Source organism: Oncorhynchus keta, chromosome 28, assembly GCF_023373465.1.
Source record: "Oncorhynchus keta strain PuntledgeMale-10-30-2019 chromosome 28, Oket_V2, whole genome shotgun sequence".
NCBI lineage: Eukaryota > Metazoa > Chordata > Actinopteri > Salmoniformes > Salmonidae > Oncorhynchus > Oncorhynchus keta.
The window spans coordinates 54,147,981-54,166,718 of record NC_068448.1 but is presented as its reverse complement, the minus strand read 5'-3'; the positions used below and the strand labels follow the sequence as shown (position 1 = coordinate 54,166,718).

The window sequence follows — 18,738 nt, the reverse complement described above, 5'->3', positions numbered from 1 at the left end:
TTGCAAGATTTACATTAATATAGATCGAGAAATGTAATCTAACTGAGTCTTGGATGGATAATTCTGTGAATCTGATCAAGCAAAGCATTCTATTATTTCAGTTATGATGTTATTTCACATTAGTGGATAATGTAACAAAGTGCCCACAGGAAATACATCTGTGTATCTATTCCAGAGAGTCTGGTGAAGGCCAAATACCTTCCCGTGTTACTGAGGGGCAAAGCAGCCGTGGTCCAAACCTCTGGTAGTAACAGGCCCCCAGGTCTGCTGGGCTGGGTGGCAGGCGCGAGGCATGTGGCCTCAGAAAAAAAAACAGTTCGTTCATAGGTCATCATTCAGGTGGAGTTCAGGAATGCATAGCAAACCAGATCTCTCTCTCTCTCTCACACACACACACACACACACACACACACACACACACACACACACACACACACACACACACACACACACACACACGCAGACAGACCATGTGACTTTCTCGGGTAATCCCATGGCAGCACCCATCACCTTGTTCACCCGACACAGGTTACGGTAGCGTCAACAACAGGGAGTGAGCTCCCACTAACCCTGACTCGCCTCTCCTCTCAGGCCTGGGAGTGCTGATCTAGGATCAGTTTAGCCTTTGCATAATAAATAAGAGGGAGTACCGGACCCTAAATCAGCACTCCTACTCTGAGACGCTTTGTGAATATGGACCCTTGGTGTTTCTACACTCCAGAGGTGAAGTTGACCATACAGGCACAGATCTAGGATCAGAAAAAATTACTTTAAACAGCTGTAAAAAAATATATATATTTTTGTTATCGAAAATATATTTCAAAGCGATTTAGATGGTACAATGATTCCTTACACTATCCAGTGCTTGTTCTCACATAAACTGAAATTGAGCGAAGAGTGGAGAATTTTAGCAACCAGGAAAAGACAAGAACAATTTCCATAACACAGCCACAAAGTCAGAACTGCTTAGTTTGACAAGGGACGACGCTCCGGCGGGAGAAATCAATAGGTGAATATCACAGCCAATCACAACACTGGTGGGTAAGTAATACTGTGACACACGATCATTCCACTATCATTCCACTATTCCACTACAATGCAAACATTCGTTAAAAATCCTATGTGTAGCACCTTTAACTCTTCACAGTGTTCTCTTAACTCTCGAATCAACACTAGTAATGTTACACTGAAAATTCAACACCACTTAACACTGGCCAATTTGCTGTGTGCTATGAAAGGGACACATCTGCAGGCTCCCATACATTTCCAGAACCTTTTAGAATTCTGAAGAACCGTAGATGCCACGCCAAGAACCCCACACTGAAGTCAAAGGGTCCTTTATCGGGCAAGAGTTCTCCAAGGAACCGTAAGAGCTGAGGAAGAACCATTTGTAGAACCTTTCTCTTTTCAGTGTAGAATAGACTTAACACTACATGCAGTAACAACATCCTATAATATAGGATGGACCCTACATAACACAGATATATTATCAATGGATTGTACATGGTGCCACGATGGCAACGGTGCCAAGGAAGACTGGCTACATCCTGGCACTAGAACAAGGAAGGCCACAGTCACACTGGGCAGGGGTGTAGACACACACACACACATTGGGCAGGGGGGCTTTTTACTGGTTGAATGAAGCGTCTTTATAGCCCTGTTTAGAAGGCAGGAGGGCGCTACAGTGAATGAGGGCAGTTAGCATAGATGGCAGAATAAGGACCGGGTCATTTTGTATTGAAGGCAGGTTGTCGTTGGGGAAACGTTTGATGCCAGAGTCACACACTCAAAAGAAAGGAGGATGGGTCACATTGTGTCATTTTGAATGGTCGACAATTTGGCTTGATAAAGCAATGGGTGACAGGGTTAATGGACCATTTCCTATCAAACAAACGATGACAAACTTTCCCCACCAAATCAAAACCAACCATCTTTCGTCAGCACGCCGGGCGAGAGGCGGAGGTTACAGACGGCAGCTCGATACCGTGTGTGGCCAGAGTCAGACCTCTTTCATAAAACCTGTGTCTGCAGCTATTTCCCTCAATTGACGCAACTAACATTTTGATACTGTTCTCGCAAAAGTTGTTTTCTTCTGCTAAGTTCACAGAGCTTTTAAAACTATATGGCAGCACAGCTAGTCCTCCTAACCCGTATTTTATGTTGTTTCCAACCTCCAACAAGAATCCTTAAATAGGTCCCTTGCCTTCCACAGGGGCTGGGAATGCTGCCTTTAGCTGATTAGGACCAGACCAAGGCTGCATCCTAAGTGGCACCATATTCCCTATACAGTGTACTACTTTTGATCAGGGCAGATATGGTTCTGGTCAAAAGTGGTAGTGTACTATATTATATATGGAAAAGGGTGCCATTTGGGGCGCAACCCAGGCAAGGAACACTGTTGTTTTGACAGAGATAAAGACCAGAGACAGAAGAGGAAGTGAGACATTCCACTCCCTCATTTCTTCTGTTTCAATGGAAGTCAATGAACTAAGTAGACCAGACCCAGCTGCTATCACATTGGTGTCTATGGGAGAGCCACCCCCTTAAGTAGACCGGCCTGAGTGAACTACCTTCATTTACCCACCATTTTTTATAAAGACTGCTCAGGTTGCATCCTGGGTAATCTTAGACTTCCTGGTTTTGTTCATAGGTTAGCCAATCAGAGAAATGATTGACTGAACGAGTGATCGATAGTTGTCCTGAAGTGGCTAAAAACGCATGTCCTTGCATATCATTTTTATTTGATTTCTTTGCGGTACAAGTTCATAATTGTGCGAGATTATTAAAGTGTGCATGAAATTGAATTCCTGTTTGACCACTTCATTTGCTTTTAGAGTGCCGGACAATTAGCGTTGTTCAGAAGCTCTTCGGTCCTTAATTGCAGCAAAAGAGACCTCAATGACAATACCCTCTGTCTGTGTGGTGCCCTTATCTTTGTAAAACATTTTTTTTTTAAACTAATTTGATGTGGCATGAAAGTGTGGGCTATTTGGCTTACATTTTTAATGGGTCGTTGGTAGAAGAAAGCTGAGTGGAGGTGGTGAACAAATACATAAGAGAAGGGCAGGCAGGGTAGACAGCCACTTCATTCACATTGGTCCCGGTTAACAGCAGCATCTCCTTCTGCAGGAGGCTGAGGAACAGAGCTGACCGTGAATCACGCCCTGCTCTCCTTGGTATAGCTCTCATGCCAGAGGAAACTTTAAATCTCGTTCACTCTTCTCTCTCTCTCTCTCTCTCTCTCTCTCTCTCTCTCTCTCTCTCTCTCTCTCTCTCTCTCTCTCTCTCTCTCTCTCTCTCTCTCTCTCTCTCTCTCTCTCTCTCTCTCTCTCTCTCTCTCTCTCTCTCTCTCTCTCTCTCTCTCTCTCTCTCTAATACTTCTGTCAGGTGTTATTTATGAGCGCTGTAGTGAGTTCCTGCATGCCTGCAGCACCTGCTCATGTTGGAGTGGGAGAACCCTGGCAGCTGCCAGAGAGATAGAAAGGAAGAGAAAGTGAGAGAGAGAAAGAAGGACAGAGAGAGAAAGAAGAGCGAGAGACACAGACAGAGAGAGAGCGAGAGAGATAGAGAGGGGGGTAGCGCACCACCAGTGCCAGGCTACAAAATAATGTGATGTTAGCTCAGTGGCGCGCGGCTAACAGATGAGACGCCTAATGATGCCTGGTCCTCTGTTTAGAACACACCACGAGCCGGCAGCAGGAAACAACAAACAAACACACAAACAACTACAAGCACTAATTAATGGTGTCATATGACTCTAAACATGATCAATTAAAACCCACGGTTCATTGGCTCTCCCTCTGTGTGAGCGCGACAGGAAGCTGGGTGCCTGAGTAATGAGCACGGCAAGGATGACGTCATTACGGCCAAGAGGAGGGACAGATGTGGGACTGTCTGGCTATAGCGACCACGTTTGTACTCCTTCTCTCCCTTCCACCCCGACTCTGTGGATGAAGCGTGTGTAGCGAGGCTGAGGCCAAACACCTGAGCGATAACAGAGAGACGGACAGGTCAAAAGGGTAGTCACTGGTTCGATCAGAGTTCTCTGCTCCCAGAGTTGACAGAGAGCCCGAGGGGTGGCGCTTGGAGAGGTAGCTACAGTAGGTAGGTGTACTTTGCTCTAGTCTAGAGTCAATGACATCAGGTGAGTATTGGTAGGTAGCTAGACACACAGAAACCTGATCAAATGAGGACAGTAAGCAATGAAGAGCAAAAAAAACACCAAAGAGATGTGCTTACAGCTCACCAACTCCCCAGAGACGTGTACTTAACACACAGAACAATGACATCGGTGGAAGCAGCATATGGGATGGCGGTGTAACAGCTCGGGGAATAAACCGTTTATAAAGCTGTTTTACAGGCCAAACTCGTTCATCACCCAGGGATGTGTCCCAAATGGCACCCTATTCCCTATTAGGCCTAAGTACACCACTTTTGACCAGGGCCAGTAGGGGCCCGTACCAGTGCACGTTACAGGGAAAATCTTGCCATTTGGGCGGAAGCCTCGATGACTAAATGTGAGAGCGCTCCTGTCTCAGCCTGAGCTCTGCTGAAACAATACGATTCACTCCCTGTATCTCTGTTGCACTAGCAGGGCCAGGCCAGCTCAGCTGCACATGCTCAGTGACGCTGGGTCCAGGGACGATACTGTGGACATTACGCTTGTCTCAAGCCTCCAGCCTGTCCCATTCCCCTCCCTACCACGCTCTGTTTTCAGGCAACTACCTCTCTCGTTCTCTCTCTGTCTCGCTCTCTCATTACTCCTGTGTGTTGTGATGTCTACAGACTCTGACATTCAGCGTTGCCTCCCTCCTCTCCTCTCTGCCTGACTAATAAACAAGGCGACTAGGGTTTCTGTTAAAGCAGTGTGCTAGTTAGCTACTTGACTGCGTGGCCCCTGTGTAAGTCACTAACTGTGGCCCGGGGACAGGGACATCACAGGAGCCGTTTTAGTCTCTGTCAACATTTTCAGATCATTAGGATGGCTCTTGGACACACACGTCCCTCTGGGCTGAGTCCCAAATAGCACGCTATTCTCTATGCAGTGTACTACTTCTGACCCCGGCCAATGCCTGTCTTGCCTGATATCATCACAGCTATAGTACATGCAGGCCAGGGGGTAATAATGACAAGCAATGATGAGTGACTCAAAAAGACGCACCACAAGAAACGTTACGATCTGTCAGCATAAAGTCACCATATTGCTCCATTGGCTTTGTACTGTCACGTTTTTCAGGGAAACTGAGAATGAATTGTCAGGTTAAAGGTGAGGAACAAAGATTCCACTGATGAGTTTGTGGCCCAAACACAAACTGGCATGATCAGGGCTGGCGGCTCAGCGCCTGCTGCCTGTCTATTGTTAACACAGACCTTTCATTAACCGCTCCACTGAGAAACAGGGGAGGAGAGGGAGGAGAGAGGAGGCAGAGGCAATATGAGAGTAGGAGGGGGGGGGGGGCAGGTGAAGGAGAGAGGCGATCGCGTGAGAGGGGAGCGAGAAGGAGGGAGTGGGAAGAGAGGATGAAGCAGCAGACACAGAGGTACAGGGGGGATAAGAGGAGGAGACGGAGGCGAGGGGAGGCTGAGGCAACAGACAGTAGGGTCACTGTCAACTCCCAACACGACTAGTCCAGCCTAAAGAGCAGCCACAAAACACATTATTCAAAAAGACATGTCACCAACTGATCCTGGAGCTGCCATCTCGCCCGGCTATAAGCTATACACAACGGGACACTATCATTTCAGCTCCCACATGGCAGGGTCTATGGGACAGGTAGAGAAAGAGAGGGAGGAGTAGAAGCTTTATTTCACTTCAGACTATCATTTCAACTCCCACCTGTTTCTATGTAATATGGTATCGGTAGGAGGGATGGAATAATGAGAGAGAGAGAGAGGGAGGAGTAGACACCATTTGTTTTTGGACTTAATTTTATCGCACCTGTCTCAATATCCATGTAAGAACAGAGAGCGAGGGAGGAGCGATAAGGAGAGAGCGAGATGAAGAGAGGAAGGCATTTCTCGAATCGACACAGAAATTGTGAGGCTGTGGGCTGGGTGAGGTCATCTCACCAACACACCTGTCTGTCTATGACTCACTCTGGGGAGTCAGTAATGGGGAGAGGAAGAGGAGGAGAGTGTAGGTTGGAGGCACTTCCTGTACGGTCACAACAACACACTAAAGTGTTCTCTAGTCCCAGTGCTGGATACGGATACTGTAAGCCCATTGTATTGTAAACAGCTGAGCGCACACACTTACGTGCAGAAGTTCCATTGGTCAAATCAACGAGTTATTTCCATTGCTTGAGGGACAATGGCGAAACTGCCACGTCCGTTTGCGATGTTACAACAACAAAGAAGTTACTGCCGACAACGAACACTGTTTTTTTCCCCTCTGACATCATTGCACGTGCGATAGAACAGCAGCATATGCACTGTGATTGATATGTTACCCTGGTGTGCGACGCTCCCCCTACGCTCCCCACCTCTGCTACGTCAACGAAACAAAACCAAAACCAATAACAACGGCTGTTGGGCGGACAGTGGCGCTGTTTCCCCCGTAGAGCAGATTCCATCTAGAAGTTTGTATACCCAGTCCCCTGGTTGGATCTGAGCCACTGAGGAAGGCTCCTGATCCAGCTAGAACGAGAGCCTATGCTGGGGCCCTCTCTTCCTCTTGCTCCTTCTGAGCCCCCCCGTCATGATTTTGTTCAGTTCACTTGGGCCTGCCGTGTATAGTCTCCCCTTCTACACACCCAACCTCCCCCCTCTTCCCCCGCAACCCCCCAGCTGAACAACTCCAGGATATTTCTGTCCTTTCAACAACATTATTGACACTCCATCCCTCATGCCTCCTCATTCATTATGTCAGCCTTGGCCCCCGCACAGTCACGCAGCTCCGTCGTGGGCCCTATCTGGGTTATATGGGGAGGAACTCCTGCCGGCTGCTGGAGCACGTTATGGGACGTGGCCTCAGTTTAACACTAAATACAGGGCTTAGACTACACACGGGAAAAACACAACACAAAATGATAGTCAGGAGGCATAGACAAACCTTCAGCAAAAAAGTGAGCATGACATGGACAAAAGGGGAAAAAAAACAAGAAAGGCTGGGGCATCCAACAACAACAAAAACGCAAACGCAAAAACCTGAGTGTCGTGTCGTGAGACTGAGGGAGATTGTGATGAATTCTCAGAGCTTTCCACGGATTCCTCTGTCAGTACTGGGGTCTCTGGGAAGAGAATGGGTCATATGCAAATAGCCATGCCCAGTATGGGGGAGAAGTTTCCCACAAGCAGAGTGTGAAAAGGCCTCTCCTTCCCCACGCCGGCCCCACTCAATGGGCCTTTTCTTCCTCCACTGACAGTGTATGTGGTAGAGCGAGCAGGCTGCAAAGGTAACTCGGCTCTTTCTCCTCAGGCTTTCCTCCAACCAAAGCTTTAACACACAATGGTTCATTTAAGCATTCATCCCACACACAACCCCAATAAAGGACATCCAAGCGTAGTTAAGGGGGTTAGTGAAACTGACTTGGGGTTTAAAACTGCTTTTCTAAGGGAAGGGAGAGCACATTTTTATAGGGTAATGCAATACCTCTATAGGAGCTTGCTAATCATTAAGCTGCCTCAACAACAGTGGGAAAGGGTTTGAGTAGCATCAGATTATGAGCGCAAACAGAATTGTCTGCTGGGAAATCATTGAAATGTGTGACGTGGTGCAGAGATTATAATTTCATATCAAACATTTTAAAACGTGTGGAGAAACATAAAAATGACAAAAGAAGAAAACATGATGAGGCCTATTCAAACCTCAAGAGGTCTGTAAAAGACAGTTCCTCGACTAGAGATTTGTCCTTAACCTGTCATATCCTACTTCTTAGTTTGCCTCACTACCCAAAATGAATCCTTTGCACTACTTTCCATTGGAAACACTCAGACTATTCTCATGTAAAGGGAGCGATCAGTTGTGTTTGACAGAGTGAGTGAGTGTCCACCTTCCTTCCCACTGGCTCTCCTCTCCAGCAGCACCTCACTGTCATCCCTCCCTCCTCCCTTTCCCTCCTCCCTCCCCTACCAAACTCAACAGGACAGAGGGGTTGTACTGGTCAGGGGGATGGAGGGAGGGAGGGGTCGAGGGAGCAGGGGGAGGAGACTAAAGTCCAGAGCCAACCCCCATGCTTTTATACCCCTCGGGACCCTTTCATTGAAGGGACTTAAACACAAACACAATTGGACATGCTGGAAGGGACCCAACAATGGCACAGGGGGGGGGAGTGAAGTCATAGTGGAGGAACACATGGGTGCCTAGGTCAGGGGGTAAGCAAAAGCACCCCTGGATACTGTGTCTTCCCCCGGAATAAAGGACTGGGGGAGGTGAGGAGGGGTGAGGAGACAAGGGGGTGGGGGACGTTCCTCTGACTTGGCACTTTCATATGCAGCAGAGGAAGTTGTTCAAAAGTTAAAGAACTGATAAATGAAAATGTCCTCTTCTGCTAAACTCCACTCACCAGGGGTAGACCTTTTAAATGTTAACAGATGGCTTTTTAAAACAGATGGCTTTTAAAACCCCTCTCCCCCTGAAGCCTTTGGAATGGCCAAAACATCTTATTTTCTTAAGAACTGTAGCTCAACCACAGTGTTCATTTATTGTTCTCACACAACTTTACAGCGTGTGGTTACATTCAATATTATTTAGGGGCAAAAATTAGTCCAGCGCACTAATTATAGTTTTACCAGTCAAATAAACATCCTGTACTACATCACAGCTTTACGGAAGCCAAGACCCACAGACCCATTCTTCCTCTTATGTAGGATGATTAAGTGACAGAGAGAGAGAGAGAGAGAGAGAGAGAGAGAGAGAGAGAGAGGAACAAGAGAGAGATAGAGAGAGAAGAGTGAACCCCTTTGATCCATTCAAATAAATACCTATATGGAAAGTTCCTTTGAAATGAAGGCCCTATAACCTCCACTTTCACACGTTTACAAAGACAGGCCAAGAGTGACTGTTTATTTTTGCTAAGAATGTTAATACCGGGCCGCATTCCTCTATTCCCAAATTGCGGTGTTAAATTACCAGTCCGGGGAATGGTTGCTGCTATTCCTGATGGGATCTGGACTAGTCCTGGTCAGGATAGAAGTGACCAAGGAAGCCAGTGGAGACAGTGTCCCACAGATTGCAAACACCTGTTGTCCTGCCTGCTTGGCCGGCTGTTAGCACCTCCATGTTTACAGCTGTGACGGGGCTCACCTTGATCTCAGCTTGCTCTGCTCTGTCAGGACCAGCTCCAGGCCCAGTAAGACAACCAATACAGGGCTGGCGCCAAGCACCTTTTGGTTTCAGTAACTGCCAGATCGCCCCCTGTCCTGTCCTGTCCCAAAGCAATCAAATCACTACCCTCTCTAAAAGGGGGTTTCTTTTTACCTGGGAACCCATTTTTAGGCTGAACACCCAGCATAAATAACACAGTTGAGGCAAGCAGTGTGTCTGCTAAATTAGATAACATAAGGAATAAAACATAGGCTAACTCAGTTTATTTTTTAAATGAACATCAAATGGGCAACACTACAGTGACATGTAATTTACACAAAATTGAAAATAAGTGAAGAAATTAAAATAAGTGTAAAAAGGAAAACAAATTATGCAAAAAATGTCAATAAATAATACGTTTGAATTATTTTCTAGAATTGTATATAAATTACTCATATTAAACCGTGTACAAATTATATCATCTGTCAGCACCTACCAGGTGCGTCTTTATTTCTCTGAGGTGACTCGAATGCAGTAAATATTCACCACGGACCATGAACGAGCCGCAAATACACGCTACAACAACTCCGCTATAAAGTGTGAAAGCACAAATTCACCGTTGTCAACCGAGCACTGGCAAGAAATATCCTAGGTTTATATTATAAAATGACAAACAATGACAGTAAGCACAACAAGCGACTCCTCCATGACAAAAAATCACAACATATTGACACGATGACAGCATGCCGCGCCTACAGACACCCGTTGCCTTTTCTACCTGCACAAGTTGCCATTTGCTGCAGCGCACGGCACAGAGGCCGCTCTCCACTGCTTTGGAAGACAGATTCCAGTGAGACGATTCCTTCTCTAACTCAGCGTATTCAGTCGCCAGCAATTAGATTTTAAGTTTGTTTTGACAGAGGGGTGTTTCGAAACACCAAAGCCCCGTTTTCCAGATCAAGTAAACATGTCCTTATATTCCTGCAGGCTCCGCTGGGTGGCTCGAACACTGGCGCTGCTGACTACTTGCATGAGGCTATAGGCTACGCATGTCGTCGGGATAAAATATATATATTTTCTTCTTCAGAAAACCTATACTAACAGCCTACAAAACAAACATTATTCCTATGCGTAAAAAACGCCCACCTCTGATGGTGAAACAAAAGTCACTAGTAATAACGAAATAACACGAGAACACATGATATGGGTTTACAAAAAAAGCATAACGGATTGACATGCAACCCCGAATAGTATGATCTTTGCAAGTCGGTTTTAATATAATTTACAGATAAAGCACTTCACTATGACATGAATTAAATTACTGACAGAAAAAAAACGATTCGGCGAAAACGCACTGGCTACCCAGCCAACCCTACAGTGCAGTCTTTTTAACCGCAAACACAAAACACAAACAACAACAAAAATGATGTATCTAATAAAAAACAATGGATGAACAAGTTGGTTCCAACTGCAAGTTTCGCTCCCGCGGCACACAAACCTATAAAATCTGAATTCCCAGCGCGCGACTGTGGATGTAAACGCACATTCCTTATATAGGCTGTGCCTTGTTCACACGCACAGCGCGTGAGCTACCCTTCCCAGTCTCTAAAACATTACCCAACAATGCATGCTACAGAAACAATGTTTTTTTTTTAGCTCGACGGTCATTTGCATTTCTGTTGATTAATTATATAACAACCTTATCTTATTCGACATATTTTCTACTTATCGTAGCAATAACTTTTCGAATGTTTTTTAATGCACACTTGCCATTGTCAATGGTGAGAAAGCGTGCATCTCCACTACACATGATTTACAACGAAAAATAAGACAGAAAGTAGCGTGTAGCCTACCTAACACAACGGCATGCATTTGAATAGATGATCAAGCAGCAGAACAGTGTAATTTTCACATTAAAAACATTTTCTAATGCATGGATGGTGGGCCCGAGCCCACGATGTAGCAAGTGTCCTATCAAGGCTCGCGCAACCTGCTACGGTGCGTGAAACGAATAGAAAAGCGACAGAAACAGTTCAGTTTCTCCAAAGTGCATTGAGGAAATACAACTTTTACACATATTCACTCATATCCGATTCAGAACATCAATCTATTTTATATATTGATAAAGAAGGTGACAAACTACCGTGGTCCGCAAAAAACAATCAGGTAAGGTTATATTCCCAGACACCGGTTTTAGAAAGCTAGCCAAATTGAAGGCGAGAGAAAGAAGGTGAAACAAGCTATCAAGTTGAAAACTAAAAAAAAAATACGAAAAGAGGATTTAAATCAAATCGAAAAGGGACTGAACGGGGAACAAAAGCGAGTGCAGGGACGAGATTAGGTGCGTATAACGGTCCAGGGTGGTGCACTCAACCGCTAGGCGGTGGGAGAGTCGCGAGCCAGGTATAACGGTACACCACAGAGGGCTATAATTGTGCGCTTACTTGCTACTTTCCAGCACTTTGACCCACTAAAAACGCGACTCCGGGGGTCCCAAAGTTTTAGGAGAATCGAGAATTCGATAGAACTCATTGTAGTCCACTTCACCACAGAAAAATAAGGAAATTGGAGTAGTTTTACTTACCGTTATTCCTCCTCGGATTCGCCTGCTTTCTGCGCTTACACCTGGGGCCATCCGCCATGATCCTTTCGCTGTGTCTAAATGCTGTTGGAGAGTCACCTCCTCTTTCGCCCCCACTCCCCCTCCTCCCTCTGCTTCACCTCCCCTCCCTGCACCTGGTTTACGACACTCTGCTTTACGACATTACCTTCTACACCTCCTAAACCGTAGGACCCGCCAACCTTAAACTCCTACTCTATGCGTTCTTTCTGATCATCGCACCATTTATACATGATTATATTTTGAAAAAATATAAAGATTTTATTCTGAGTTTCTGGTATGGTTGGGGCCATATCATTACGGGAATCTACAGATAATTGACTAAGAACCTTATGGTTAAAACATGCTCAACCTAGTAGAGCCTATACCGATGCATGATGACAGACATTGTCACAGCTCTAGAGCAGGGATCATCAACTAGATTTCTTGAGTGAATGGTCGGGGGGCCAGAACATATTTACAAATCATTTGTAGACTGCCCATTTGGCCGCAAGAAGCCCAAACACAATCATTTCAAAACTAGTTTACATTTGTATACGGCCACATGTACAATATATATACAAAAGTATGTGGACACTCCTTCAAATTAGTGGATTTGGCTATTTCAGCCACACCCGTCGCTGACAGGTGTATAAAATCGAGCACACAGCAATGCAATCTCCATAGACAAACATTGGCAGTAGAATGGCCTTACTGAAGAGCTCAATGACTATTAACGTGCCACCATTATAGGATGTAATTTTTCCAACAAGTCAGTTCGTCAAATATCTGCCCTGCTAGAATTGCCCTGGTCAACTGTAAGTGCTGTTATTGTGAAGCGGAAACATCTAATAGCAACAACGGCTCAGCCACGAAGTGGTAGGCCACACAAGCTCACAAAACGGGACCACTAAGTGCTGAAGTGCGTAGCGCATAAAAATTGTTTGTCCTTGGTTGCAACACTCACTACCGAGTTCCAAACTGCCTCTGGAAGCAACGACAGCACAAGAACTGTCTCTCGGGAGCTTCATAAAATGTTTTTCCATGGCCGAGCAGCTGCACACAAGCCTAAGATCACCATGAGTGATAACAAGCTTTGGCTGGAGTGGTTTAAATCTCACCGCCATTTGACTTTGGTGCAATGTAAACGCTTTCTCTGGAGTGATGAATCACGCTTCACTATCTGGCAGTCCAACTGATGAATCTGGATTTGGTGGGTGCCAGGAAAACGCTACCTGCCCCAATGTGTAGAGCAAACTGTAAAGTTTGGTGGAGCAGGAATAACTGTCTTGGGCTGTTTTTCATGGTTCGGGCTAGGCTCCTTAGGTCCAGTGAAGGGAAATCTCAATGCTTCAGCATATAATGACATTCTAGACGATTCTGTGCTTCCAACTCTGTGGCAACAGTTTGGGGAAGGCCCTTTCCTGTTTCAGCATGACAATGACCCCGTGCATGAAGTGAGGTCCATACAGAAATGGTTTGTCGAGATCGGCGTGGAAGAACTTGACTGCCTTGCACAGAGCCCTGACCTCAACCTCATCAAACACCTTAGGGATCAATTGGAACGCCGACTGCGAGCCAGGCCTAATCGCCCAACATCAGTGCCCAACCTCACTAATGCTCTTGTGGCTGAATGGAAGAAAATCCCCGGAGCAACGTTCCAACATTAATGAAAAGCCTTCCCAGAAGAGTGGAGGCTGTTATACCAGCAAAGGGGGGAGAAACTCCATATTCATGCCCATGATTTTGGAATGAGATGTTCGACAAGCTGGTGTCCACATACATTTGTAGTGTATCTGTAGTGAAATCAATTGGAACTGATTTCCTGGTGTTTTTACAGTCTTTATGTCCAACAATAATATATATATATATACAGTACCAGTCAAAAGTTTGGACATACCTACTCATTCAAGGGTTTTCTTTATTTTGTACTATTTTCTACATTGTAGAATAATAGTGAAGACATCACAACTATTAAATAACACATATGGAATCATGTAGTAACCAAAAAAGTGTTAAACAAATCAAAATCAATTTTATATATGAGATTCTTCAAAGTAGCAACCCTTTGCCTTGATGACAGCTTTGCACACTCTTGGCATTCTCTCCACCAGCTTCATGAGGTAGTCAATTGGAATGCATTTCAATTAACAGGTGTGCCTTGTTAAAAGTTAACTTGTGGAATTTCTTTCCTTCTTAATGCTTTTGAGCCAATCAGTTGTGTTGTGACAAGGTAGGGTTGGTATACAGAAGATGCCCTATTTGGTAAAAGACCAAGTCCATATTATGGCAAGAACAGCTCAAATAAGCAAAGAGAAATGACAGTCCGTCATTACTTTAACATTTACATTACATTTACATTTAAGTCATTTAGCAGACGCTCTTATCCAGAGCGACTTACAAATTGGTGCATACACCTTAAGACATCCAGTGGAACAGCCACTTTACAATAGTGCATCTAAATCTTTTAGGGGGTGAGAAGGATTACTTACCCTATCCTAGGTATTCCTTGAAGAGGTGGGGTTTCAGGTGTCTCCGGAAGGTGGTGATTGACTCCGCTGTCCTGGCGTCGTGAGGGAGTTTGTTCCACCATTGGGGGCCAGAGCAGCGAACAGTTTTGAAGAACTGTACTTCCTCAGTGGTAGGGAGTGGATGAACGCAGTGCCCTTGTGTGGGTGTAGGGCCTGATCAGAGCCTGGAGGTACTGAGGTGCCGTTCCCCTCACAGCTCCGTAGGCAAGCACCATGGTCTCGTAGCGGATGCGAGCTTCAACTGGAAGCCAGTGGAGAGAGCGGAGGAGCGGGGTGACGTGAGAGAACTTGGGAAGGTTGAACACCAGACGGGCTGCGGCGTTCTGGATGAGTTGTAGGGGTTTAATGGCACAGGCATGAAGGTCAGTCAATTCGGAACATTTCAAGAACTTTGAAGGTTTCTTCAAGTGCAGTCGCAAAAACTATTAAGTGCTATGACGAAACTGGCTCTCATGAGGCCTGCCACAGGAAAGGAACATCCTCTGCTGCAGAGGATAAGTTCATTAGAGTTACCAGCCTCAGAAATTGCATCCCAAAGAAATGCTTCACATAGTTCAAGTAACCGACACATCTCAACATCAGCTGTTCAGAGGAGACTGCGTGAATCAGGCCTTCATGGTCGAATTGCTGCAAAGGAGCCACTACTAAAGGACACCAATAATAAGACTTGCTTGGGCCAAGAAACACGAGCAATGGACATTAGACCGGTGCAAATTTGTCCTTTGGTCTGATGAGTCCAAATTTGAGATTTCTGGTTCCAACCGCTGTGTCTTTGTAAGACGTAGACTAGGTGAACGGATGATCTCCGCATGTGTGGTTCCCACCGTGAAGCATGGAGGAGGTGTGATGGTGTGGGGGTGCTTTGCTGGTGACGCTGTCTGATGAGTCCAAATTTGAGATTTTTGGTTCCAACTGGCCTCCACAATCACCTGACCTGAACCCAATTGAGATGGTTTGGGATGAGTTGGGACTGCAGAGTGAAGGAAAAGCAGCCAACAAGTGCTCAGCATATGTGGTAACTTCTTCAAGACTGTTGGAAAAGCATTCCAGGTGAAGCTGGTCGAGAGAATGCAAAGAGTGTGCAAAGCTGTCATCCAGGCAAAGGGTGGCTGCTCATGTAGTAACCAAACACTTTTTTGATTACTACATGATTCCATATGTGTTATTTCATTGTTTTGATTTCTTCAATATTATTATACAAAGTAGAAAATAGTACAAATAAAGAAAAACCCTTGTAGGTGTGTCCAAACTTTTGACTGGTACTGTACATGCAACATGTAAAGTGGTGATCCCATTTTTCATGAGCTGAAATAAAAGATTCCAGAAATGTTCCATACACACAAAAAAAACATATTTCTAACATCCCTGTTAGTGAGCATTTCTCCTTTGCCAAGATAATCCATCCACCTGACTGGTGTGGCATATCAAGAAGCTGATTAAACAGCATAATCATTACACAGGTGCACATTGTGCTGGGGACAATAAATGGCCACTCTAAAATGTGAAGTTTTGTCACACAACACAATGCCACAGATGTATCAAGTTTTGAGGGAGCGTGCAATTGGCATGCTGACTGAAGAAATGTCCAACAGAGCTGTTGCCAGAGAATTTAATGTTAATTTCTCTAACATAAGCTAATTCTAATGTCATTTTAAAGAATTTGGCAGTACATCCAACCGGCCTCAAAACCGCAGCCCACGTGTCACCACGCCAGCCCAGGACTTCCGCCACCAACTTTTTAACTTGCGGGATCGTCTGAGGAGGGGGCGGGGTGGTGCTGAGGAGTATTTCTGTAAGCATGGAGGAGGTGTGATGGTGTGGGGGTGCTTTGCTGGTGACACTGTCTGTGATTTCTTTAGAATTCAAGGCACACTTAACCAGCATGGCTATCACAGCATTCATTTGTTTTTCAACAGGACAATAACCCAACACACCTCCCGGCTGTGTAAGCGCTATTTGACCAAGAATGAATCAAGGCACAAGGCAAGACCCAGATGCAGACACAGGAGGCAGATGGTTAGAGTCTTACAATGTTTATTAATCCAAAGGGGTAGGCAAGAGAATGGTCATGGACAGGCAAAAAGGTCAAAACCAGATCAGAGTCCAGGAGGTACAGAGTGGCAGACAGGCTCGTGGTCCGGCGTGTGAGAACAAAGTCCAGAAACAGGCAAGGGTCAAAACTGGGAGGACTAGAAAAAGGAGAATGAAAAAAGCAGGAGAACACGAAAACCGCTGGTTGACTTGGAAACATACCAGATGAACTGGCACAGAGAGACAGGAAACACAGGGATAAATACACTGGGGAAAACAAACAACACCTGGAGGGGGTGGAGACAATAACGAGGACAGGTGAAACAGATCAGGGTGTGACAGAAGGAGAGTGATGGAGTGCTGCATCAGATGACCTGGCCTCCACAATCACCCGACCTCAACCCAATTGAAATGGTTTGGGGATGAGTTGGACCGCAGAGTGAAGGAAAAGTGCTCAACAAGTGCTCAGCATATGTGAGAACTCCTTCAAGACTGTTCGAAAAGCATTCCTGATGCTTGTTGCCAAGAGTGTGCAAAGCTGTCATCAATGCACAGGGTGGCTACTTTAAGGAATCTAAAATCTATTTTGATTTGTTGAACAAATTTTTTGGTTACTACATGATTCCATATGTGTTTTTTCATAGTTGTGATGTCTTCACTATTATCCTACAATGTAGAAAATAGTGAAAATAAAGAAAAACCCTTGAGTGAGTAGTTGTGTCCAAACCTTTGACTGGTACTGTATACATTTGTATTGTTTCTCAGAAAACTTGGGTGGCCAAATAAAACCACCGCCAGTTGGGGAAACCTGCTCTAAAGCTTGTACATGTAGTAGTGGATGGAGCTTAGATGGCTATTTGCACCTGTAGATCACCCCTCTGCGGGTGTTTTTGTTTATTGCATGGACTGAATTAGGCTATTACATGAAGGAAGATATATCTACCCAAAACATTGTGAACATTTAAAAAAGCCCATTTCTACTTATAGAGAATATATATATATATATATATATATTATTAAATCATATCACTATGTATCATTCTAAAAATAAAAAAAATAGAAAGTAATATCCATTTACAAGATTTAGAGGTTTTTCACCAAAATTGGGATACTTTTAACAGAAACGGTATGATGCATCGAAACAAGTTTTTCTCTCCACAAATCTTATGCCAACTCCGGGAGAGGAGAGAGTGCGTGTGGGATGGACGAAGGAATGCGATGGGACCAGACCGAGACAGCAGAGAGAGAAAAAGAGTCATGAGACCGTCAGCTAGCCAGCCCAGCGGTGATTCAAACCTCCTGCCTCTTACCTAAAGAAAGGCCTGGCTGTTCTCCTGTAGCACAAGCTTTACCGCAGCTCTAGGGAGGGCAGGGCCCACACCTGGGTTCAAATACTATTCCAAATCACTTCAACTGCTTTATCTGTGCTTGATTGAGCGTGCCTGGCTTAATGGACCAATATTATAGTCCCAACACTTTAAATCCCACCCATCTTGCACTCCATGGGCAGGCTAGAATGAATGCTCAAAGTACTTTGAAAGATTTGGAATAGCGTTTGAACCCAGGTGTGGCATACGGAAGGAAGACAGGGGCATGCCAAAACAATCAGCAGGTCTGACTGCATCCAATCAGACCTGTCACACACCTCTTATCACCCATAGAATGCATCCCAAATGGCACCCTATTCCCTATATAGAGCACTACTTTTGAGCTCTATGGGTCCTGGTCAAAAGTGGTGTATAAAGGGAAAAGGGTGATATTTAGGATGCACAGATTCTCTTCTGGATAAATGGAAAGAACTGATCACATGCTTAGTTGCTGGTGAGGTGAATTCCTGGCTTTCGGAAAAATATGGACCAGAAAAATAAAAAAGTTGTATAATCTAGCTAGCTAAGGACAAAATGAAATGATTCTTTTTCTTAAGATCCCATGATAGGCAGGCAATTATAGGTCACACACAGGAGCAACTGTTGCTGCTTGGCCAGGCTATTCTTGTACCTACAGACTGTTATAGGGGTTCTTGTGTACAAGCTTGAAGCATGTCTTTTGTGTGGAGAGAGAGAGCTTGTCATTATGTCTACTTTAAGTATATTTAAGCCAAGAGTTAAAAGAAAAAAAACTCAGCTTTAAACGTAACACAGACTTCACTTGCAAATGTTTTGTTTTTTTTACAGCAAGGAAACGTTACCTGCTCAGCTTGTGAGTCATTTATTACCATGTTAGCAAAAGTATATTGTTCTCTGTTTGGTCAAACACTCGTAGAAGAGTCCCCTATCACCTACATACTAGTAGAAAAAAGATGGCTGTTTATGGTCTGCGGACTGCGGGCTGCA

At 45.0% G+C, this 18,738-nt stretch overlaps 1 protein-coding gene across 1 annotated transcript in view; it reads right to left on the bottom strand.

Moving 5' to 3' along the window:
• The window catches only part of LOC118361563 (zinc finger E-box-binding homeobox 1-like), a 73,711-nt gene extending 61,784 nt beyond the window's left edge, over positions 1-11,927 (bottom strand). Inside the window, exon 1 of the mRNA XM_035741586.2 lies at positions 11,829-11,927. Coding sequence (XP_035597479.1) covers positions 11,829-11,886 — 58 coding nt within the window. The 5' untranslated portion in view covers positions 11,887-11,927. The remainder of the gene's footprint in view (positions 1-11,828) is intronic.
• Positions 11,928-18,738: the final 6,811 nt, after the last annotated feature.